This window comes from Crocodylus siamensis, chromosome 1 (genome assembly GCF_052110815.1).
Source record: "Crocodylus siamensis isolate JL-2025a chromosome 1, ASM5211081v1, whole genome shotgun sequence".
Taxonomy (NCBI): Eukaryota; Metazoa; Chordata; order Crocodylia; family Crocodylidae; genus Crocodylus; species Crocodylus siamensis.
Window position 1 is genome coordinate 209,815,433 of NC_143395.1, and position 25,789 is coordinate 209,841,221.

The 25,789-nt window shown below is 44.3% G+C and overlaps 1 protein-coding gene across 1 annotated transcript in view; it reads right to left on the reverse strand.

The window, feature by feature from the left end:
• POLR1B (RNA polymerase I subunit B) overlaps window positions 1–25,789 on the reverse strand; it is a 35,720-nt gene that overhangs the window by 3,413 nt on the left and 6,518 nt on the right. Inside the window, exons 5-14 of the mRNA XM_090054345.1 lie at window positions 24,484–24,620; window positions 18,689–18,912; window positions 16,359–16,530; window positions 12,780–12,951; window positions 11,132–11,413; window positions 6,660–6,793; window positions 5,732–5,902; window positions 3,411–3,567; window positions 2,635–2,831; window positions 1,398–1,651 (exon numbers count right to left, since the gene is read on the reverse strand). Coding sequence (XP_089910471.1) covers window positions 1,398–1,651; window positions 2,635–2,831; window positions 3,411–3,567; window positions 5,732–5,902; window positions 6,660–6,793; window positions 11,132–11,413; window positions 12,780–12,951; window positions 16,359–16,530; window positions 18,689–18,912; window positions 24,484–24,620 — 1,900 coding nt within the window. The remainder of the gene's footprint in view (window positions 1–1,397; window positions 1,652–2,634; window positions 2,832–3,410; window positions 3,568–5,731; window positions 5,903–6,659; window positions 6,794–11,131; window positions 11,414–12,779; window positions 12,952–16,358; window positions 16,531–18,688; window positions 18,913–24,483; window positions 24,621–25,789) is intronic.

Sequence of the window (25,789 nt, forward strand, 5' to 3'; positions counted from 1 at the left end):
ATTAGGGTTGGTTTTAGAAAACATCTCCTGTGCTTTCACTTGATCCCTCTTCTCTCCTCTGCCCTTGCTGGCACCCATGTGATCTGAACAGAGAAAAGAGGGTAAAAAGGAACTTGACTGGGAGCTAGATATGATGAAAGATGTGTGCACATGCACATTTGGCGGTGGGGTGGGGTGGGGGAAGGGGTTTGGGAGTGGCCAGGCAAACTGCCAGGGATTGGCACTAGGAAGAGGAGGCTGAGAAGAGATTGGCACTAGGAACTACAAGTGATGGGGAACAAGCCAGAAACAAGGCAACAATCCTAGAGAGGGAGACTAGGACTAAAGCCTGTGGTGTGGCATGGGAGGGGGCAGATCATACAATTAGCTAGGAGATTGGGCCTTGTGCAGAAAACCTGAAGAAGGAGACTAGGACCAGGGAGGCAAGCAGACTGAGACTGGGAAAATAAGTAGAGATGGGGACGTGACAGGCTTAATGGGATGATGCAGACCAGTTTGTAGCCATGAAGGCACACCCTTGTCCCAAGCCTGGAAGGAAACTTGGGACCACTGCACCTCTCCAATTGTAAACACACAGTGCAGTTGTCCAATTCCCTGGGTTTTCACACACCTGCTCACTCTCAACTATATTTAAAAGATTAAGCCCACAAAGCACTTAATACTAACCATAATTTATTTCACAAGGGTGTTGTGAAGATGAGTGGGTATTATCCCTCTCTTGCAACATTATGGTCAAAAGTACTGATTTAGGGTGCCAATTGCAGACACTTGGGACACAGTTCTTTGCATACTTTACACAGCACATCTTTAGAAGTACAACTCTTACTCAGTTTGATTGCAGCTACAAGTGTGTAGAACTTCTGCAAAAAGCAGACCCCAGGATCTGCTGAAATATCAAAAAAAAAAAAAAAAAAAAAAAATCACTTAAACCCCCCCCTTCCCCCCCCCAAAATCAAGAAGCGCCTACTTAGTGGCCATTTGGGAAGAATCTGGTTTAAGTAACTTGTCCAGCAACATGTAAGAACTCTGTTGCAAAGGCAAAAATAGAAACAGTTTCTCCAAGGCAGCATTCACCTGCCTCAACCATGAGATCATTTCTCCTTTCGTTTCCCTGCCTCATTCACTACATGCCTTCTAATTTCTGTAATCAATGAGGCACGGTCCTATCGACAAGAGCATCTTGTGCCATAAAACACCCAATTAATTTCCAGACAAAGCCCACTGTGTACTGCAAACAAAGCAAGGATCATGGTGGAGAAGAACATGCATGCCCATTCCTTCCAAAGGCAAGGAAATGTACAAAGGACTCTTCAAGCCCGACGGCACTGTCTGTTGTTAAAATGGTTCTCAAATTTGCATTTGAGATTGTCACTGAAACTACCGAGGTTCAAACTCACTTATAATAAACGACGAAGCTCTCCCCTGTGTTGAGGTTAAGGTAGCTGTAGTAAGGATCCCCGTACTGAAGAATGGATCCAATGTATGGCAGCCCATCTGCATCCAACTTCTGCATAACCTTTGGATTATCGGCCTTGATTCCAAACACCAGAGTGTCATCTCCCTGTTTGATTTTTTCAGCGAGGTCTATGCTCTCTGTCTTGTAAACACTTCCATGTGCAAATCCTCTCTCCCATGAAGCCTTACTCACGATCTGAAAAACATCCATTGTTAAACAAGAATCCAAGAAAAGTCCTTCCAACAAGCCTTTTGCAAACCCTGATTTTTAAACATTACAGCCAGCACCCTACATTGATTGAACAGTCTCCCCATTTTACAAACACCCTTTTCTCATGCTATTTCCTGTATTTCTGCCCCTCTGACCCTGAGTTAGACACTTTGGCTGATGAGATATTTATATTTCAACTTAAAACTAGTCCGTTTATAAAGATCTTGTTTAAAACACAGCTCCCACTGACTCTAGACTTGACCCCCTCATATTCACAAACACACATATCTCAGACATGAGCTACTTTTCAACTGGTGGACATGCAGCACCCAAAATAAATGTTACAGTTAATGATCACCAGCTCACCATGCTACCACACCATATACAATAAGTATTACAACCGTTTTTAAGCCCACCATATTCCCCCTTCTTCTTCATAGCTGCAAGTCTATGCCCCAGCAGAAGCCAGTGAAGTAATGCTCATCAGCGTCCAACTTTTATCCTCCAATACAGCACCATCTGCTCCATTTAGCCTCTCCCAAAGCACCCTGGGCTAACAAGACAGGCAGGGAGGGGGAAGCTTGCACATGGTGGCTGCTGCTGCCATCCACCACCCTGTGCTGCTCTTCCATGTGCGGTTGCTGCTCCAGGACTGGCAGCCGCTTCCCTCCCTCACATCCCCCACTCCGTGAACAGCTGCTCTGGTTTCAAATATCTGGCATTTTAAAATATCCAGCAGGTGCTCAGTCCCCAGCGTGCCCAATTTATGAGGTTATACTGTATATGATTTTATTTTGCCAGCTTTGCTGAAGTAGTAAAATGATTTTCAGGTCATGCCTTTACATCTAGAGAATCTTACATCTAGAGATTTGAGAATTTATGTTCACAGACTGGAAAGGGCCTCTTGAGCTATTGACTCCTGTCCCCATGAGACAAGATAGCATTACATTTCCTTTTCAATGACTTACCATTGCATCTTCCATGTCATAGCCTGTGTAGGAAATGACAGCAACGACTGCATTGGTACCAACTGGATAGCTGTCCATGTCATAGTAATCATACATGTACGGCCGTACCAAAGGGCTTTGAGGGGTCTGAAGCCGGTATAGCTTATTATCCGAGCGGTCCCGATAAGTAAGAAGTGGAAATCCCATAGTTTGCTTCCCTAAAAAAAAAAAGTGAGATTCATCAAGTGACAAAAAGACATTAAGTTCCACTGTGGCTGTTAGTGATAAAACCGATTCAACCCCACAGGTTTCCATATTTACTGATAAAAATTGGTATTTTCTCCAAGTCCAAAGTTTGTCTAAACTCTCCCTTTAAGATAGTGTTACTCAAGTTACCATTTTCTCTCTTGCCCCTGGGTCAAATTCCAGACAGTTTCTTAAAATTCCTGTAGTAATATATTTCCCTTCCTATTGTTTGAAAAGAAATATTTTTTAAATCTTCTATTTCTTACTATTACAATTTTAAAAGGAACATCCCTGTCCAACAGTTTTGTACTGTAAAATGTTCATTGCTCCTGATAAAAACATATCAGAGATGCAAGTTTTGAATATGTTCAGTTTACTACGTACAGAAAAAAAATTAAGCTGCAAATTTGTTTTTCCAATACCACTCTGACAAGAAGATGCCACAAAAGGGGGACTGAAGGAATTAAGAACTTGATTCCTCCTTTCCTCCTGAAGCGGATGCTTGGTTCAACCTTTAAATGTAGGGTGACATTATTTAATGCAATACTTACCCATCTGACATTGATACATGTTTCTTGGACTCTGGTTATGGTCTGAGAAAGGAATGAAGTTGGCAACTACACTCAGCATGCTGTGAGGAAAGAGCTCTTGATGGGTAGTTACTCCAGGAATAATCTCATCCTCAAGGACAGCAATGTTCATGAAGACCTAAGAGAAGCAGAGACCAACTTGGTCATCAACCTGATCTTTTTAAAGGGAAAGACAGTAAATAAATGCCGTCTGCAATGGGAGGAATGAAAGCCATTGAAGACAGGACAGGATAACACCTTAGAGAAGTGATTCTCAAGCTTTTTAGACTCAAGGGACCCTTTGGAAAATGCCAGCTTTTAGTTTTCACTCATTTTTGGACTACAGAAAAATACTAAAGCAATTCTTCTATTGCAAAGGACTCAGAAAGATCACGGCAGGTCAGAATTTTTTTTAATGCTATGGATTCCTAGCTGAAATTTTTCATTTTTTCCTGAGAATTATGTTTGCATACCTAACAGTGCTAATACTTTGTGGCACCCCAGGGTGCTGTGGCACTGTTGCCTACAAAAACTTATGGACTCTCTGAACTAGTTAGTCTCTAAAAGGTGCCAACAAGCACAGCCTTCTGCTACTAGCTTCCACTCATCCCTTCAGTTGTTACTGAACACAACCAACTATACGTGCAAGTAGGATTTATGCAAAATACAAGATGACTGAATGAGACTACCCATCTCAGATGGGACATTCACAAACCTAATGAAGGAAAGGAGAGTTTGAAAGTATGAAAGTGGGTAGATAGAAGGGTAGAAGGTTATTCCAGCTTTCCAGCCTTAGGTATTTTGGATTTTATAGTGTCCGAGTTGGATTCTTTCTGAAAACACCAGAGGACAGATGCACATAAGATATTAATTCCACCCAGAAAAGTTAACAGCAAAATTTATAGAATCATAGAAAATTAGGGTTGGAAGGGATGTCAGGAGGTCATTTAGTCCAACCCCACTGCTCAAAGCAGGACCATCCGCAACTAGATCATCCCAGCCAAGGCTTTGTCTAGCTGGGTCTTAAAAACCTTCAAGGACAGAGTCCAGAATCTCTGTGGGAAACTTGTTCCAGTGTTTTATTACCCTCCTAGTAAGAAAGTTTTTCCTGATATCTAACCTAAACTTCCTTTGCTGCAACTTGAGGCCATTCCTCCTTGTTCTGTCATTTGCCACCACTGAGAACAGTCTAGCTCCATCCTCCTTGGAACCATACCTCAGATAGTTAAAGGCTGTTATTAAATCCCTTCTCAGTCTTCTCTTCTCTTCTCCAAATTAAATAAAACCAGATTCCTCAGCCTCTCCTTATAAGTCATGTTCCCAAATCCTCTAAACATTTTTGTTGCCCTCTGTTAGACTCTCTCCAACTTGTCCACATCCTTTGTATAGTGGCGGGCCCAACACTCAACACAGTACTCCAGATGTGGCTTCACCACTGCAGAGCAGGAATGGAATAATTACTTCCCTCAATCTGCTGGCAAGACTCCTGCAAATGCAGCCCAGTATGGTGTTAGCCTTCCTGGAAACAAAGTCACACTGCTGGCTCATATTCAGGTTACTGCCCACTGTAACCCCCAGGTCCTTTTCTGCAGAGCTGATGCTTTGCCAGTTGGTCCCCAACCCGTACTGGTGCATGGGATTCTTCCATTCCAAGTGCAGGACTTTGCACTTGTCCCAATTAAAACTCATGAGATTTCTTTTAGTCCAATCATCCAATTCATTGAGATCTCTTTAAATCCTAGCCCTATACTTCAGCATATCTACTACTCCCCCCAGCTTGGTGCCATCTACAAACCTGTTGGCAGTGCACTCTATCCCAGCTTCCAGATCACTGATGAAAATATTGAACAAAACTGGCCTCAGGAACAACCCCTGGGTCACTCCACGATACCAGCTGCTAAACAGACATTGAGCCATTGACTACTACCCTCTGAGCTCAATAATCCAGCCAGGTTTCTACCTGCTTTACAATCCATTCATCCAACCTCTACTTCCTTAGCATGCTTGTGAGAATGTTGGAGGAGATTGTATCAACAGCCTTCTGTAAGAGTAACTTAAAAGGTTTTAAAAAATCCTTATAAATACACTGTAGTTACCAGAAAAACAAATCAAGAAGATAGGTTTGCATGACTGATCTTTGAAAGTCCTAATTAATCTGTGGGCACCATCACCTTGTTTTTACTCTTCAAAAATGTTCTGTCAAGTGTTATTTTTGGTTGAAGGAGAACTCACTACTGGCCAGTGCTTTGTAAAAATAAAATAAAAAAAAATATACATGCATTATAGGGACACTTGCACAATACCTGTTCCAGAGTACCAATCAATTCTTCCTTTCCCAAGGCCACGTTTCTCACAGGCCGTACCATCCTGCAAGGGGTAGTAAAGATGAATAATCCTGGATATAGACTTGGTTTTCCTGTCATTGGAACAAGAACCACTTCTGTCCATGCTGGAATTTTCTTTTCTTGCAACACCTGTTCCCAGAAAGAAATAACTATTTAGAAATCTGAATAACTTTTTTTTGCATTACATAGGCTAGTTTTCTGCCAAATTAAAATCTTAGCCACATAAATAGCTCCACCATGAATGCAGCAGGTGGCAGAAGCGCTGTCAACGGCAAGCAGGGAGCTCCTGCAGGTGGCCGTGGTACTGCTGGTGGTGGGGGTGAGTGCCAACCAGTGGTTGGCGACCACCCACAAATGCTGCTGGCAGTAGCCAGTGGCAATTGCGGACTGCCCACAGACACGGCTGGCAGTGTTGGCAGCAAAGGGAGGGGCAGGGCAGGGGGGCAAGCAGCAACTGCCCGCAAGCACCACCAGCAGTGTCAGCAGTACCTTTTTGCAGGGGGTGCACCGCCACACTCAGGGGATACATGTGCACCCATATGCACCCCTATGCATGGCCAATGAGCTCCACAAATAAAAACAAGAGAAATTTAAAAATCTGCAGCCAACTGCTATAAAACTCAAAGCCGCATACATTTTTAATTCTATGATGCCTTTATATCAATTTTATAAAACATTAGGATTATGTAATCATAATATAAAATGTAATAAACATATAATCAAATTCAAACTCAAATAAAACCAAATTAATGGGCCAGATACAAAAATTAAACAGGAAAAAAAATTAAAAGGAAATGCTAAAAATTTCAGATCCTGAAGACACATGGTGCACTACACTGCATTTCCCAGTGCTAGATTCAGAGTTCTTTTGGTAAAGTCATGCTACCTTAAAGCGCCGAAGGATATCTGCAATTTCAGGAGCCAAATCTTTCTCTACCCAGCCCATCAAGGAACCATCCAGTACAACTGGGTAACACTCTGCATAAGTTTGGCTTGGAGTCCCATCAACTGGGGTAACACCTAGGAGAAAAAAAACAAGGACATGAATAATGCATTGGCAGGGACAGTCTCCAATTTCTGAGGCTAGTGAAAATTAAAATGAGTGTCCTGGGTGCGGAGTTGGGAGGCAAAGTGGCAAGAAAAGCAAAACAGGAAGCCCTAGCAGACAGCAAAATATATCTAATAGGTTAGCTTGATTAGTGGAATAACCATTAAAAAGGGGATTGGTTAACATCTGTGAAGAAAACAATGGGTCATTAAGACAGTGGGTCATTGACTCATTATCTGCCTGAATACCAGTGGTGTCCCGCCCCCTGCAGCACTGAAGGGGTAGGGGCAGTGTCCCAGATTTCACATCTCCGTTATAAATAGAGTAACTGTATCTGACATTCCCAAACACATATATACACATTAAAGAATCTAAAAGACAGACTATATTCTTCATGTTCTGCATGCCTTGTACCCAAATTTAAAGAATGAAGTCATTCAATGATCAAAAGAAAATTATATTCTTAGATGAACTAAGAATTCTTGTAACTAAATAAACATTCTAAATATTAACACACTTAGTAAAGACCTTTCCACTCATTCATCTTTCTGTATACAAGCACACATTTATTTTACAGTATGCAGCTTCTAGTGCTTACCATACCAATGAACAATTTGCTTCTTTTGGCAGTGTTTACCTGTCAAAAATATCACTGCTTCAAGAGCAATGCATTATTCGTCATTAACCAAATTTCAACAAAACCAGGCTGTGGAGAAACAGAACTTTTGAAGCACTTTAAATGCCTCTGAAATGGTGTCAAAAGGCCAGGCATAAATGCCATTTGTAGCATTCCAAAACAGAACCTCTTCAAATGAGGTACTATTTAGAGTATTATTTAGATGCATTTAACTTCCTGTAACGTTTGCAGGGGTTTGGGAACTCACAGGTTCCCCAGACCAGTGCTGTGCTCCCTCCGTCCCCCTACTCCACAGAAAAGGGAAGGAAGGTGAACAGCTCAACAGCTTGCCCACTCCCCTGCCACCAGGTTCCTACTGCCCTCAGTACTCTGGGTGCTTCTAGGGACCCTATCATGGGGCAGGACACCTGAAACACTACACTACAGGCTGGCTGACCTGCTCCACCGGGCTTTAAACTAAGCCCGCTGGGGGATGGGGGGGACTACTGCCCCTGCTGGCCCGCTGAACGGCCCTTGCAAAGTCAGTGGACCAAGGCACACTTAAAGGGGCACTTAAGGGAGCCCACCCCTGCCCCAGCCCTGGCACAATCTGTGGGCAAGGCAAGAGCCCCCAAGGGGACACTTGCCTGCCTGTACACTAATGCCAGGAGCCTGGGCAAAAAGCAGGACGAGCTCGTCCTCCTGCTCAGTGCAAAGAAATATGACGTCATTGGGATAACGGAGACCTGGTGGGACTCCACCCATGACTGGACCACGGGTATAGAGGGCTATACCCTGTACAGGAGGAATCGTGTTGACAAAAGGGGCGGGGGTGTAGCTCTCTATGTGAAGGAAAGCTACATGTCCCTGCAAGCTGATGTTGGCGACCGGCATGGACAGCTAGAGACCCTCTGGGTAAAAATTCGTGGGGAATTCGGCACAGGGGACACAACGGTGGGAGTCTACTACAGACCTCCCATTCAAAGTCCCGAGCTTGACCAGGAGTTCGCCCGGGAACTGACTGAGGCCGCTTGCTCCAGGACCTTGGTTGTCATGGGTGACTTCAATTACCCGGACATCTCGTGGAAAGATCACTCAGCTAAATCTGAGCGGGCGCAAAGCTTTCTCTCATGCGTGGATGACCTCTACCTGACTCAAGAAGTCTATGGGCCAACGAGAGGCAAAGCGCTGCTTGACCTGGTACTGGCTACGGGGGACGACCTAATCGGCGACCTAGTGATTGATGGGAAGCTGGGTGACAGTGACCACGAGCTGATCACCTTCACCATCCGCCGTAAAGCTGGCAAGTCAGTCAGCAACACAGAAGTCCTTGACTTCAGAAAAGCCGACTTTGACAAGCTCAAGAGGCTGGTCAGTCAGGCCCTCAGGGACCATGACCCCAGGGAGTTGGGAGTTCAAGAAGAGTGGTTGCTTCTCAAGGAAGCGATCCTCAGTGCACAAGCTAAATCTATTCCAACACGGAGGAAAGGCAGCAAGAAGGCACAGCAGCCCCCCTGGCTCTCCAGGCACCTAGCGGACCTACTGTGGCTAAAAAGGAAAGCCTACAAAGGATGGAGGACGGGATTCACCTCCAAGGAGGATTACTCCGCGCTGGTCCGGTCCTGCAGGGAGCAAACCAGGAAAGCCAAGGTTGCAACTGAACTCCAACTAGCTTTAGGCATCAAGGACAACAAAAAGTCCTTTTTCAGATATGTGGGGAGCCGGAGGAAAAGCAAGGGCAATGTTGGACCCCTGCTAAACCAGATGGGGCAACTGACAACTGACGCCCAGGAAAAAGCCAACCTATTAAATAGGTACTTTGCGTCAGTCTTTCATCAGTCACACGGGATGCCCATGCCTGCTATGGGACAGGGAAATCTGGGTGAGGGGGATCCCCTACCCTCCATCAATGCTGACCTCGTGAAGGAACACCTTGAGAAGCTGGATACCTTCAAGTCAGCTGGCCCTGACAATCTGCACCCCAGGGTACTCAAGGAGCTGGCGAGCGTCATAGCCCAGCCCCTGGCACGGATCTTTGAAAACTCCTGGCGCTCTGGTGTAGTGCCCGAAGACTGGAAGAAGGCCAATGTGGTGCCGATCTTCAAGAAAGGGAGGAGAGTGGATCTGGCTAACTACAGGCCCATTAGCCTGACTTCTATCCTGGGGAAGATCTTAGAAAAGTTTATTAAGGAGGCCATCCTTGAGGGACTGGCCTAGGCTAACATCCTAAGGGATAGCCAGCATGGGTTTGTTGCGGGTAGGTCTTGTTTGACCAATCTCATTTCCTTCTATGACCAGGTGACCTATCACCTGGACAAGGGAGAAGAGATTGATGTCATATATCTTGACTTCAAAAAAGCTTTTGATCTGGTATCCCATGATCACCTCATGGCCAAAATGCCCAGTTGTGGCTTTGGCTCCACCATGATCCGCTGGCTGGGAAATTGGCTTCGTGGTCGGACCCAGAGGGTTGTGATTGATGGCAGTCACTCATTATGGTGCCCTGTGACCAGTGGGGTCCCTCAAGGCTCTATCCTGGGACCCATACTGTTCAACATCTTCATTAATGATGTGGACATTGGAGTCAGGTGTGGACTGGCCAAGTTTGCCCATGACACCAAACTTTGGGGCAAAGCACCCACGCCAGAAGATAGGCAGACGAGAACCTGATGGTGTTTAACACCGAAAAATGCAAGGTTCTCCACCTTGGGAGGAAAAACCTGCAGCTTCCTTATAGGCTCGGCAGTGCTACGTTGGTTAGCACTACAGAAGAAAAAGACTTGGGGGTCATCATTGACCACAAGATGAACATGAGCCTGCAATGCGATGCTGCGGCTAGTAAAGCGACCAAAATGCTTGCGTGCATCCATAGATGTTTCTCGAGCAAATCCTGGGACGTCATTCTCCCCTTGTACTCGGCCTTAGTGAGGCCGCAGCTGGAGTACTGCGTCCAGTTTTGGGCTCCACAATTCAAAAAGGATGTGGAGAAGCTTGAGAGAGTCCAGAGGAGAGCCACGCGCATGATCAGAGGTCAGGAAAACAGATCTTACGATGACAGGCTGAGAGCCATGGGACTCTTTAGCCTGGAAAAGCGCAGGCTCAGGGGTGATCTGATGGCCACCTATAAGTTTATCAGGGGTGACCACCAGGATCTGGGGGAACATCTGTTCACCAGAGCGCCCCAAGGGATGACGAGGTCGAACGGTCACAAACTCCTGCAAGACCGTTTCAGGCTGGACATAAGGAAGAATTTCTTTACTGTCCGAGCCCCCAAGGTCTGGAACAGTCTGCCAGTGGAGGTGGTTCAAGCGCCTACATTGAACACCTTCAAGAGTAAATTGGATGCTTATCTTGCTGGGATCCTATGACCCCAGCTGACTTCCTGCCCTTTGGGCAGGGGGCTGGACTCGATGATCTCCCGAGGTCCCTTCCAGCCCTAATGTCTATGAAATCTATGAAATTCAGCAGCTGAAACACTATTTTTTGAAACACTTCCAAGTCTGTTAAGCTTGGAAATTATGTCAGTCCACACCCATGGGTTCAGATGTTACAGTGCTTTTCTTTCAATGCTATATAACAAAAGACATTTAAGATGCGTATTCCTGCAGAGACAGATTTGTGAGGTCTACAACAGAAGACTATGCATCTTTTCTTAAATAATAAATTCTCTTAGTGTTAATTCAATAAAACCTACCCAAAGAGCACAGCAAAGGTGGCAGGGACAGTGTAGAGGCTGACTGTGTCACTATTTCACAGGCAGCTGTCATATGGTTCATCAGGCCGCAGGGCTCTCCATCAGGTGTGTGCACAGGGCACAGGAATCCCCAGGACTCTGGCAGCAGTTTGCGCACCGTGGTAGTTCTCATCTTGGCAAATGCAGCACCTCTATGTACGCAGCGGAAGTGGGAGAGGTAGCGAATAAAATTCAGTTTGTCTGCTACAACGCACAGACCTGAATCTTGTAGCAGGCCTAGACCTTTAAAAAGAAAGGAAAAAAAAAAAAAAAACACCACACAAAAAGTCCAGTTTTCATGTTCACTGATCCAGCTCTTGACGAGGTACGTCTATATAGTATAATTTCAACCATCAGCTTCACTGTGCTCATGGACAGAATACTAAAAGATTCAGAGAAGGGTCTTAGCTAAAAGGCATACCTACATTTGGGCTGTTTAGCGAACTGGAAAAAGGCTACAGAACATTTACACTATAGATCAGGACTGTCCAACTGGGAACCTGTGACCCACAAAGGGGTTAGGCATGAGACCTGCAGGCTCTTGTTAGCTGAGGGCTCCAGGCTCTCTCTGCCTCTCCAGTTTTTGTTTCCTGTCCCTGGATACAGTACAGCATAGCACAAATGGCTACAAGAAAAGGTGTCACTGCTCCATGCATGGGAGCAGGAGGGACAGGGCTGTCTGCCCTGCCAACATGACATCCAGAGGGAGCTGCAATCTGTATGCAGCAAGGAGGGCGGGAAGACAGGTGCTGGGGCATGTGCAGCCCTGTGGTGTGCAGTTCAGTGTCCTACAGACCACGTACGGCTTCTCGCTGGTCACAAGTTGGACAGCTCTGCCCTACGACATTAGATCAAATTCAGGTCAAACTGGTAACACTAAATCCCATCTATCTGTTCAGCAATATATCTGGAAAGAATGAATGATTTCCAAACTGACAATTTTCTTTTCAAAAAGATATGAACATTTGTTCCATTATTCATATTGAAGTTTTGCTTCATCTAGAAATTTTCTGGCCTCTAAAGCCTCACTCCAATTCTTATAAGACAAAACAGCATTTAATACTTGCTAGCTCAACACAGGCAGCATGGACTCAGTGAGCACTGAAATGAACCATCCATGTGAAGTACTGCTTCCAGGTAGCAGCTGACATACAATGTTCAGGCAGTACAAACAAAAAATAGTTAGCACCTTTACATCTTGTGATGGACAGTTTAAAAGCACTTAGTGCTGCTTCTTTTTAGCACAGTTATACTAAAGTTAATATTTTATTTATACATACATACAAACATACATACATATATAAAAAATAAAAATTTTACAGCTAGCACCCAAAAATTAAAAAAAATATGACTGTAGCATATATACAATACAAAGTTTGAGGAAAAAAATAAATAGTCTTGTTAAAAACAAACAAACAAAAAAGCACCTTTCCTGTCATTCTGAACTTAATGAATTCAACTGATTTTGCAGGAACTTTCAGTTGAGAAGGTATTTAAAATAACATTTGTCAGAAAAGTCATTGTTTCCATCAGAATTTCTCTGTGGAGAGCTAAAACTGTACCACATTTCACTCTATTTCTGAAAAGATTTCCTTATCTTAAGATTTACCTGTTTTAGATCGTAGGTTACCAGTAGCAAGGAGATACTCAAATGGCCTTGTTACATCTATTCCCATACTGAATATCTTCATCAAATTTTCTGAATTTACAGTTACATTGGTCTTCTGAGCTCTCTTGTTTAAGGCAAATTTAATAGAAAGCAACCATGCTTCCATCCTCTCCTATGGAGCAAAAATAAAAGATGTAAAAATTAAGCTAAGAAAGTAAAAGTATGAAAACACCTCTGACATTTACAGCCTAGAATGTGCAGACTAACACTGGAGAGAGCCTTCTTCATTGGCAGGAAAAAAAAAAAGTACTCCATCTTTGGAGGTGGAAAAATGATCCAATCTTTAATTTCTAGGATACCAGATGTCCTAAGTATGAGTGTCTTGCATTTGAAAGCTTGTCTAACTTTATTCCAACCATACAGCTGGTCTAATAAAAGGTATTGTTCACAAAAATCCTGGTGTTTAAGTATTTTCAGAAATTTCTCCTGGCACGTGCAAAGGTGAATGCCTACATCATCTCCTACAACTTACACCTCTCAGTCCACAACACCAAACACTCTAAAATAATCACAAATGCAATAGCCACTGTTGGTTTTTCTCATAACTAAACTGCTCTCTAAAAGGCTTTAGAAATCACCTTAAACATAATGAAGTAAAATAAAACCTAACCTTTTTTGTATCTTCAGTGAAACTACAGTTACCGTTAATATTGGTGCTGAAATGAGTGCCTAGAGCAGTGGTCCTTGCCCTTTTAGTTTCAAAGCTCCTAGACTCAAGGCACATCTTGTAAAATTCCAGTCTTAGTTTTCACTTATTTTTCAACTACAGAAAAATAATAGTGCAACTCTTCTGTCACAAAGAACTCAGAAAGACCACAATAGGTCATAATGTTTTTGACACCATGGATTCCTGTTTGAAATTTCTGGGTTTACCTAGTGCATCACATATAGGTGTTTGCAAGCTGAACAGTGCTAATAGTGTGAGGCCACTCATGGCACCCTTAAAAGGATCTCATGACACCCTGGTTGAAAATCACTGGCCTAGGTAGTGGAAACGAAGAGTGGAGCTCACATCTATACAGTGCAAGGCAGTGTTGTGTTATGGTGACCTGTGCTACCTCCTCAGCTTGAAGCAGTGGGACCTGCTGGAGGTCATTGTTGTTAGTGGGTCAACTACCTTTATTCTTAGTGGTGTTTATTGGTCCTTGTAGAGTGCCACATCAACACAGCTTTTACTACTTCTGGTTCAGGAAATTGAGTGTAGCAGAGAGGGTGGTGAGGGAAAGTACAGCCCTTTCAATAAGCACTGGCGGCTACACTTTGCCATCCTCAGCTGTTATAAGTATTGAGCAAATACACCTATAGCTTCCACTGCCTGCAAAAAAAAGTCACAGGACTGGCTTAAAGCATTTCAGCTCAGATATCACTGAACACACAGGACAAGAACAGCCAGCCTTACCTAGATTCAAGTAAGAACTTTGGTGCTGTTTGACCACAGGTTCTTAAAACAGACTCATGATGGCTACGCAATGCACCACTGCGACAGGCAGCAATTCAAAATAGTAAGGAGATTTAAGGAAATGATGATAAACAACTCTAAAATTAGACAGACTGCAAGATCCTTAAAAGCTGTCAGGCAATTTAAATATAGGGGTTGTTCCCAGAATGCTGTACAGTAAAAAAACAAGCTGAAATAAGAACAAAGTATTTAAGTCTTCCCTCTAGCTTCACTCCTAGTATATTCTTCAGACTTTTTTTTCCACTAAGGAGATTTATTTACTTGTAATTCTACTTCTTTAAAGACCTCCCCACACAAGCTGTTTACTCTTGGTTTCCTGGTCATCAGCCTGGACAGAACAGAACATCCTAAGCCAGGGGTGTCAAACTCATCCTGCTCCCCCACCCCAAGTCTGGATGGCAGGACTCCTTGCAGGCTAGATCCAGATATGGCAGCAGAAGGCCAAGTGGAGTTGTGTCAGTACAACCCTTGCTTGCCCTCCTGCTGCCAATATCCACACCCAACGGGGCCTCATAGCCACAGACTCTGAGGCAAGTCATCCCCGTCCTCCTCCTGGCATTCCCTGACTTTCTGAGCGCTCCACGGACTTGAGGGAACAGCTCAATAGACTGGATCTGGTCTGGAGACCACAGGGTTTGGCACCCCTGTCCTAAGCCATAGCCCCAGTGAACATCCTGTGCCACAGATGAAGCTCCCTAGTACTGCTTCTATTTATACAAGGCCCGTTTTTCCTCTACCATGCTGGAGAAAGGTGATCCCTGCGGACCAGCTCAATATGTATTCTTGTGGAGATTTCTAAGCCTTCCTGAGTACCTTAACAGGTTTTTAAGAGGCAAGTTTTGCCTCAATTCTGATGCTGTGAAACTCAATTCTGATACTTCCTGCACCCATTCCTGGTGTTTTGGTTTGTTTGAATCTTGACAGAAAGCACTGCACCTAGCAGAAAAATTCCCCTAGGCTCAGACACCAAGGTATCCCCTCGGTGCTTGCTCTGAGAACCCCATGATTGGGGCTCTGGTGCCCTGTTACCTGCTGTGGCATACTTTGCTGTGTTTTCCTGAAACCCTGATGCAAGTTCTCTCTCAAGCTGTGCTTGTTGGGTCAGCTTTGCAATACTCAGAAAGCTAAAGATCCTCTGGGGAATGGCCCCTCATAGTCCAAGCTTTCTTGAGGCTTTGAGATTCTTCCATGAAGATTTAGTGGACAAAGAAGTTTGCCTTCCTTTCTAGAGATGGTTTTGAAGGAAGATGGAAGTGAAGTCCTCTAGCTTCATTGCATGGACCCCAACAGACAGATGCTCCATGCTATGGTCATACAGACAGTCTATACTTCAAGAGCCTCACGTGATGAATAAGTGTGAAATCTGCTAGAGAGATGTGTCTTGAGCATTTCAAGAGCCAAGCATATCTGCAGGCAGTCCTTGAGGTACCCATAAAAGACTCCTGTAAGCTTGGCACAAGGTGGTTCCGAAATAATGCAATAGTGAAGTTGGAGTTTAAGCATGAACTGGCTTGAATGGAAAACTTCCAACATGTGCCAATCTAGGAAGCTGCATCAGCTTAGGGTTGGGCAGCTGATGGAGGGATGAGAATCCTGTGTTAGTATCATTAGGAGGATACTATTTGTCCACTTGTGTATGCGCGCGCACACATACACACACACAGTTCTTTAGGTAAACATGATATATTTTATTAGGCCAACTAAATATTTATTAGACCAAATAAATATTTAGTTGGTTTAATAAAAGATATCACATTTACCCAAGGAACCTTGTCTGCCTATGTCCTTAGACCAACATGGCTACAACCAACACCCTCCTCACACACACGCATTCATTCCACTTATGATGGAGGGAGAGATTTCTCCCTGTACATCAGTCCTTCACACAAGCATAATCAGTCCCATTTCAAATGGAGATAGAGCTTGGCACTCACCATAATATACCAGAGATTCATCTGCCTTTTCAGTCGCAGGAGGAAATCCACCATACCATAGAAATACACTCTGACTTCAACATCTTTATTGATCCTACCAATTCTCATACTCTCTTAAGGTCTTACCTTTAGGAACATGAGGTAAAGCTGTCCAGGTGTGATCACCTCCTGATTCATGAGGCTGTCTGGATTCTCCTCCATGCATTCTTCTTTAGCAAAAGCAAACAGCTTGCGGGTCATAAGACAAAGTAAATAGAACTTGTCAACTTTGGTTTTTAAGTGTATGCAGATGCATTGACTGCAGAACAGAAAAGAAAGGGATACTTGATTACATTTCTAACACAATCCATTTTCTAAGCTAAAACTAAAATAGCTGTCTATCAAATTCGAGGCATTAACTAAAAACCTAAACTGGTTGACAGTTTTCCACATAGTTACCAACTCAGTGGATTTGGTAACTTACCTCTGACTGCTAAGATGCACCATTCTCCAGGACAAAACTGAAGCACTTTAGCAGGGGAACCTGTACTGCTGCCATCAATTCCCCTACTCAGATAAAGAGGCTCTGGGTTTGTTAATTTTTAAACTCAGTTCACTGTTTATACGTACAAAACTAATGTTGCTATAGAGGCAAGGCTTTTCTGTGTTATCTTTTATTGGATCAACTGTATATTTGGGGAGAACTGCTGGACAAGTTTTCAGGCATGGCACATGCTCTCCCAGTTGGTCCAATAGAAGAAATCAAAAAACCCCTTGCTTCTCAGATTCTTCCTGGACCATCATGGCTACAACAACACTACAAACCCTACTGTAGCCATGGACTAATGAGTCAGGTCCACACAATACCTGAATTTTGTACATGGACCTCATACAACTTGTGGTGTGATTTACAGGGTTGCACTGATAGAGATTTTTTGGGCCAATACCAATGGCCGATTTTTAACAAGTCATATCAGGCAATATCGATCCGATTGCCAATATGTGGCCTGGCAGCATGGAGGCTGGTAAATCCATTGTGGGGGAAGGAAGGGCTTAGAGCAGGGCAAGGCCCCCCACAGTGAGGGAGGGACTGGGGCAGGGATAGGCACTGGGGCTGAGGCAGGCACTGCCCAGCCAGGACAAGGTGGGGTGTGGGACAGAGCCACGGCCTGTACTGGGGGCAGAGAGTAGGAAGCAGCTCCCGCCGCTGCACACCCCCTGGGAGGGCACGGGGGCCCGTGCCCCTGGATCTGTGCATGGGGCGAGGGCAGACTGCTGCTGTGGGCCAGAGGCACCCAGCAGGGAGGCTGAAACAGGCTGTGCTCATGGTGGGTGGTGGCGGTGCTGGGAGAGGGGCAACAGTGAATTTTGGGGTGGCTGCAACCCCCTGCCCCCATAGCTCCCCCCCAGCACAACTGCTGCCCACCCTGAGTGCAGCCCCAACCCTCGCTGAGAAAACCTGGGCACTGCCCCTGACCCCAGCCCAGTGGCAGCCTGCCCAGTGCACAGATCTGGGTGGCACACGCCCTTGTGCCCTCCTGGGGTGTGTTCAGTGGTGGGAGTTGCCCACCCAGATGAGCCACAGCTGTCCCATGCCCCGTCCTGCCCCAGCCCCACTCCCTCCCTCACCATAGGGTCCTCAGTCTGCCCCCCTCATGCCCCTTTTTCCCCCCCTCGTCCCTTTCCCCACAACTGACTTACCAGCCAGATGCTGCTCTCCACACTGCCAGGCGGTGCTCCTGGTCACCTGCATGCTACGCTGTTGCTGCACACAGGCAGGAAGCATTTAAAACTGGGGACATTATTGGCCACATCAGCCAAAAAAAGCCAACTGCTGATGATGTTAATTTTTCTTTTATCAGTGCCAATATGATATGGCACTGATGTATTGGTGCACCTCTAGTTATTTATTTAGACACACCATTAACTCTATCCACAAATAAATGGTAAATACAAGAACAGACCCATACACACACTCTGGAACTGCTACTGCTAAGCAACATTAAATCTAACCTCCTCTGCTATCAGACTGCTCCAAATGTTGGTTTTCAATACTGTTTCATGTGGACCTAAAATAATAGCATTCCTAGTTTGCCAGAGCAGCATCTAAAACATTTACTTTCCCAAAAGCAAGTACTATGATCTCTAGCAACTATTGACCTTTTATAGCCGTAGCATTTATAGGACTGGTATGCATACAGTTTCCATTGTATGGTGCTCTATACTTAAGCCTGTATGGATTTTTATAACCAAATTGGTCATAGCCAAACATTTGCAAGGAAATTCTTTTGAAAAGTTATAATGCCCAAACTGAGAAAGACAGGCACTCCAATCAGGCACTTCGTGCCTTCACTTTCATGTGCACAAAGATAGAGCTAGCCTCAGAAATCATGCCCACGTGTTGTGGATACTTCTGTTGTAATTAGTCCTTTCTGTAGCTCAATCATTCAGTGAAATGCTCCTGCATGAATACATACCTCAAAAGAAATTCTGCAGCCTGTTCATTTGAATACCACTCAGGAAGGTTAAGTTTTACTCTGAAGCATTTCCCCAGATAGCTGAGGACCTGTTTCTGTGTGATACAGCCTTCTTCCATCACCATTCTCAGCATCTGAGAAATGCAGCTCTCATAGAAGGAGTTGCCTTCTCGACCTTTAATCAGCTCCTGAAAAATCTGGAAATCTGAGAAACCAACTAATGCCTGGAAGAGAGAAAGGAAAAAGATTAAAAAGTGTAGCAAACTGCTAGGTCAAAATGATTAGATTATTGTGACTACTTAGGTTCTATGACAGCATATCTGGATGCACAGTCTTTTGAACTTAAATTACTTTTCCACCAGGATAATCAGATCTTTGGATTTTTAATAAAAGAAAATACTTGCTAAGTTTCTTGAAGGGTCTGGTCTTGCCTAATCACTGATGGTTAAGCAATCAGTTAGTGTGTACATCTGCTCAGCTCCCAACCTCTCCCCTCCTCCTTCCAAATCATCACTGGGGAACACACAATTCTCCCAGAAAACAGCCCAGCAGTGCATGTAAAATCTGAGACAGCCAAACAGGAAGGTTTTAAGGACAGCCAGATCCTATAGCCCCCAAGAGCCCTTTCATAAGGGTGGTGAGCAATCAGGGTATCACTGTTACACTTGTTGGAATTTCCAAATAGAACATTTAGATATTAACCCCTATAGGGCAAAGCTTGTCAATGATCTTTGCATTCCATGTAATACTGAACATCTTTAGATTTTCTCTTTTTTAAAGATGGGACACATTTATGCATCCACTTTCCACTTTGAAAATTATTTACTTGGGAAGAGCTGGCAAAAACAGCATTTAGGTTTTATTTATTTATTTTTAAAAGTAAAAATCTGTTCTTATACTCAATTTTCAACAGACCTGATTAGAATGAATGATAGACTACAAACATTCTGCCAATATTGTCCTTAATTTTTTCTGCACAACCTTTCAGTTTGTTTTAAAAAAATACATTTATAAGGACAAAGTTCTAGCTTTACTTCAATGTCAGAGTTTACCAACAACCCTCCTTCTCTCCTAACAGGCAAAAGGGATGTAAATCTTACGCAAACTCTTAGTCACAGAGTCATAGAGAAGTTAGGCTGTAAAGAATCTCCAGAGGTCATCTAATCCAACCCCCTGTCTGAGGCAGGATCACCTCTATCCAAACAATCCCATACAACCATAATTTAAAGTCTACATAAGACTACCTTCAACCCTGACACAACATAACACTCTCACCTGCACAGGTAAAGCAGGGGAACCACAGCAGCTATTGTCCTGCTTCTATAAAATGTTGTCAATATACACTCGAGAGCCTGGGCAGAGGGCCAAGCTTTCCACTGCAGAGGAAAGCAAAAACTCCCACAGTCCATACCAATCTGACTGGGGTAAAATTCCTTCCTGACCCCAAATATGGCAATTGGTCTAACCCCGAGCAAAGGGGCAACAGGCTCTAGCCCGGAACCTCCAGCTTTGCTCCTAGCAGGAGAATCAGCACACCCCAGTTGAAGTTCCCAGCCTTAGCTGTAGCCAACAGCTCTGGGGAGGCTTAAAATCACCCTGACACAGCAGAAAAGCAGGGGTTGGGGGAGGATACCCATGGTAGAAAATAGGAATAGCTACACCTAGGTTGTCCCTGACCAGTGGCTATCCAACCTCTTCTTCAATATCCCCAATGATGAAGAATCTACAACTTCCCTACACTGCCTTACTATTCTGGATATCCAAATCTAAATTCTTTGCTGCAACTTCAAGACATTGGCTCACGTCCTCTCTGCGGCAAGAGAAAAAACGTGTTTTCTCTTTTTATGGCAGCCCTTCAAGTATTTGAAGGCAGCTATCACATCCCCTCTAACTTGCCTTTTCCACATGCTTAGCTCCTTCAGCCTCTCCTCACGACTTGCCTTCCAAACCCTTGATCATCTTTGCTGCCCACCCCTAGACCCCCTCTAACTTCTTCACATCCTTTTGAAAAGGTGGAACCAAGAACTGTACACAGCACTCCAGATGAGGCCTAACCAGTGCTGAGTAGAGAGGCACTATTACCTCATGCAGCCAGGTGTCACCCATTTTATATTTATGTTTTTGATTATTCCTTCTGAGGTGTAGGATCTTACAATTGTCTGCATTGAACTTCATCCTGCTGGCTCTAGTCCAGCTTTCCAATCTGTCAAAATTCTTCTAAATTGTGCTCACATCCTCCAACACGTTCCCAATGCTTTGCAGTTTTGTTTTGTCTCCAAACTTGCTCAAGAAACTTTCTATACCAGTATCCAAATCATAAAACAAAAATACTATGAGCAGCACTGGGCCAAGGCCAGACCCCTGTATTCAAAATCTCCTGCCATTCTGACATGGACCCATTACTAATAACCCTTTGCTTGTGAATATTGAGCTAGTTATCTATCCACCTTGTAGCAGTTTTATCTAGTTCATATTTCTCCAAATTCTTTATGAGAAGGTCATGTAGGACCTTGTTAAAAGCTTTACTGAACTCCAGATACACTATATTAACAAGATCCCCTACATCCACTTAACTAGTTACTTTGTCAAAGAAGGAGATGAGGTTTGACATGATTTGTTTTTTCATAAATCCATGCTAGCTGCTTGCAATCCCTCTTCCAGATGCTTGCTGGCCTTAGGATATGTTCCAGTAACTTTCCTAACCAATCTGTAGTTCCCTAGGTCCTCCATCTTGCCTTTTTTAAAGAGAGGCACTATGCTGGCTCTTTTCCAGACCTCTGGTACTTGGCCCATCTCCCACAGCTTCTTTGGTTCTTCTTTTCTGGCCCACATACTTATAGAACCTCTTCTTGTGGTCCTTAACCTCCTTTGCCAAGTGCAGCTCATTCTTTATCTTTGCCTTTCTGATTCTGTTGCTGCAGATTCTTGCTATTTCCTAGTGTGCATCCTTGGTGACTTGACCATTTTTCCATCGCCTGTATGCTTCCCTTTTGTACTTGAGGCATTTTAGAAGCTCCTTGCACAGCCACATTGGTCTCTTGTCATTCTTCTTGTGCTTCCATTGTGTCAGGACAGTTTCTTGTTAGACTTCCAAATACTGTGTGCTTTAGAAGTTCCCAGGCACCATTATCTTTCAATCTATCCTCCTATGATACCATGCCTATTAGCTCCTTGAGTGGGCAAAAACTGCCTTTTTTAAATTTAGCATCCTAATTTAGCTGACCTCATCCTTTCCCAGTCTCAGGATCTGGAATTCTAGCACACTGTGATTGCTTCCTCTTAAGTTACCCATCACTTTCACATCCTCCACCAGTTTTTTCCTGTTGGTCAGAACAAGATCCAACTTAGTTGATCCCCTAGTAGTGTCCTCCACTTTCTGGAAGAGAAAGTTGTGTTCCACACCAGTTAGGAACTGGCATGACATTTTATGGAAAATCAAAGTCTCCCATTAGTACTATCCCATCATTTTTGGACAGATTTGTAGAGGTGAATGAAGCTCTTGAATAGTGCTTCATCCCCCTCTTCTTCCTGATCAAGTGGCCTGTAATGAATCCCCACCATTATATCAGTGCCATGTCTTTCACCTTTTATCTTCACCCAAATGCCTTCTGCGTTTGCTGTCTTCCTTCTCCTGAACCAGAGAACAAGTGTATATGTTTTTTACATACAAGTCAACAACACCACCTTTTCATGTCCACATTCCAGTCATAAGACCTGTTCCACCAGGTCTCAGTGATGCCCATCAGGTTAGTTTCTTTCACAGCTATAGCTTCCAACTTATCTTGTTTATTTCCCATACTTCTTGTATTTGTATACATGTATCAGATGTATTTTGCATTTTGACATTCTTGCTTCTTTTTTTGTGCCACTTGCTGCAGTCTTGTATTTCTCTGGCTCTTTCCCAGAATTGAGTTGCTTCTTTGAGTTTTTTCCCCTCTGGACCACATGTGCCGATGCTGGAGGGTCTTGATCACCAACCCCCATGAAACCTAATTTAAAGCCCCCCTTACTAGATTGGCCAGACAACACTCAAAGATACTCTTCCGCATTCTTGTCAGATGGATCCCATCTCCTGATAGCAGCCTTCTTCCCAAGATACCATCATCTTAGCCACATGTTCACTTCCAGGATATGACAGTGTCTGGACCCCTGCCTTCCATGGGAAGGATCGATGAGAACACCACTTGTTCTCCAAGCTCCTTAAATCTTCCTGCCAAGAGCATCACAGTCACCTCTGATATGGTGTAATTTTTGGTAGTACTGTTGATACCTATGTCGACAAGAAGGAAGGGGTAGTGGTCCAAAGGATGGCTGAGCTTTGGCAGACTCTGACGTCCTGAATCTGAGCTCCAGGCAGGCAGCACACCTCCCTGGCTTCCAAACCTGGATGATAAATTGATGTCTCTGTCCCCTGCAGAAGGCAGTCATCAACCCCACCATTCTTCTCTTCCTTCTTGGTGCAGTGGTCCTAATGCCCCTGTCCTTGAGGCCTTTCACTTTCTGCTCTCTAGGCTGCTGTTTACTCTGGCTCATGCCTGCAGATGTCCTCTTCTCTGCCTCTTCCTTAGCAGTTTCCCTGCAGAGTGCCTGAAAGTGGTTGCTGACTTCAGTCTGTTCCTCTTCAATTCTGGGGGCCCTCCCTCTTCGAGCAGTTACATGCTGTCACTTCTCCTCATTTCCCTTTGGCCCCTCCAGTACCAGCCTCTTGTAACTTTTGTCCAAGTAATCTTCCTGGTCCTGGATCCACTGCAGTATGCCTACCTGTGAATCTTCTTCTCCAGGGCAGACACCTGCTTACACTTGGTGCAGATCAAGTACTCCTGACTGTCTGGAAGGAACACAAATATAGCACATCTTACACAGGTCACAACAGCTGACCCAGACTCCATTTATGCTTCCTTTGCTCTTTGGAGCACACCTATATGGTAAGCTTTAAAAAGAGGGGAAAAGGGGAGGAAGAAGAGGAAAAAAAAAAGAGAGAGACACCACACGAACCTGCACACCAAGTACCCATACCAGGGTCCTTGCTCATGCTCCTACCCACCCGCATGCAATCTCATCCTCCCTCCTAAGGTAACCTCCCTAGGCAAACTCCTTCTCTATTTGCGGCTCCTACAGTTTCCTAGGGGCTGCCTTTTTATCAGGACGCCTATCTTAGCTCCACCCCTCAATTACCTAAACCAGTCCCACCCAGAGCCAGCCCTATCACTCTAGAAAAGAAAGAAGAAAAGAAAAACGAAGATTAAAAAAGAAAGCAAATCACACACCACAGGAGGTAAGGGGACCCCCAACACACACACCAGGCACTAGGTAAACACTTTAGCAGCAATCAGCCACTCCAAGCTACTAGCACTGAGAAAAGCCTCTTCAAGGCAGTCTTACACCTGATCTCCTTATACCAGTCACTGCTTTGGTTGCTGCTCAACCCTCTCTTCCCATCAGTGCTGCTTTTTATAAGGCTACCTAGCTTCGCTCCACCCTTCAGTTACCTAAAACAGACCTACCCAGAGCAAGACCTGTCACTCACTCACTCACCCCAAAAGGGGGAAGAAAAGAAAAGAAAAGAAAGAGAAGAAATGTGCACATACTGCATCTAAATGTTATACTACCTACACAGACAGGTTGTTTTAGACTGCAGTCCTTACTAATCAACGACGGCAAGTGCAACTCAATGGATATTTTACATGGAACTAATTACTAAACCATTTTTCCAAGCAATGATAATACTACTATAGTTTATGTAGTAAAACTACCTCTTTGTTCACTGCAGAACATACAAACAGACTGATATTTACCTTCAGAGCAAATCCCAAAGGTAAGAAGAACAGCTCTTTCTGAAAAATGAAGTTCAGCATGACCGTACCATTTTCTAGATAGTGAAGGTTCATATTTATTGCAGTGTGCTCGTCTCTGACACAATGCATAGATATACCTGGCAAAATGAACACAAAGTCCAGTGTAAACTAGTCAGAAAAAGAGAAGCATGGGTAAGGCAAATAGATTTACAACTGCCCTTTTCAATACTGCCCTTAAATTGCACTGGATAGCATTTAGGTTTTCTTGGATAGCGCATTTTATGCCTCCAAAATCGTAAGTGCTTTCTACTGAGACAGTGCTTTTCGCTTGCAGGTCATCAGGTGAAACACAAACCAAGTTTTAGAGGGTCATTGCTATTCACTGAATTTTCAGTATCCCATTTGAAATGAATTTTCAGTTTTAAGAAAATCTTGCTGGCAGCTTGAGAAGATATTATAAAGACAAATTCATTGACAGTACATCTAGTAACTGCTATGAAACAAACAGCTGGAGATGTTTCCTGTAGCATATCTAAGCCAATGATAGGGAATGCCAGGGAGGATAATAAATAGGGGGTAAATTACTTTAGAACTACTAAGTTCAATGGTGTTCTTCTAAAGTAGTGATCAATAACCTTTTCAGGCAGGTGTGCCACAAATTAAACTTTGTACCTTCCCAGCCCCATCTGCCACTGTGTATCCTGCTTCCTTCTTGATCTGCTGCATACTACACAGAGGCTGTCCATGACACTTGAGATGCATGTGCCATGGGTTGGCCATCCCTGCTCTAAAGAATCAATTTTTCCCACTGTCTGACAGACCTGTTTGTTGCCTAGAGACCCTGGGCCAATGCTCACAAGGAAACACTATAAGCCTCCCTTAGAGAAGAAGGCCACTAGGTAGGCAACAACTGAATGCTTGGGACAATTATAGACTTAGCAGGGACAGGAATGATGATTGGAGGTTTAAAACTAGTGTGTCAAGGGGTGACGCCAAGCAGACCCCACTGGACAGTGCCCCCTGGTCCTCAAATGAGTCCAAGGAGTCAGCAGACACTGCATGTCAGATAGGCTTATTTGTTGCCTCACAGGATCGTGGTCCTAGGCCCAGCAGGTAAACTATTAGCCTGGCTTAAAAAGGGAGGCAACTGAGAAGGCAACGAGTGGTTCCTTGGGACAAATGATAAAAAAAGCAGGGACAAGAGTGAGGCTCAAAGGTTAATAACTAGTGTGCCAAGAGCTGACACCAGGCAGAGCATACCAGACAGTGCCCCCACTGGTCCTCACGAGTCCAAAGGAGCCAGTGG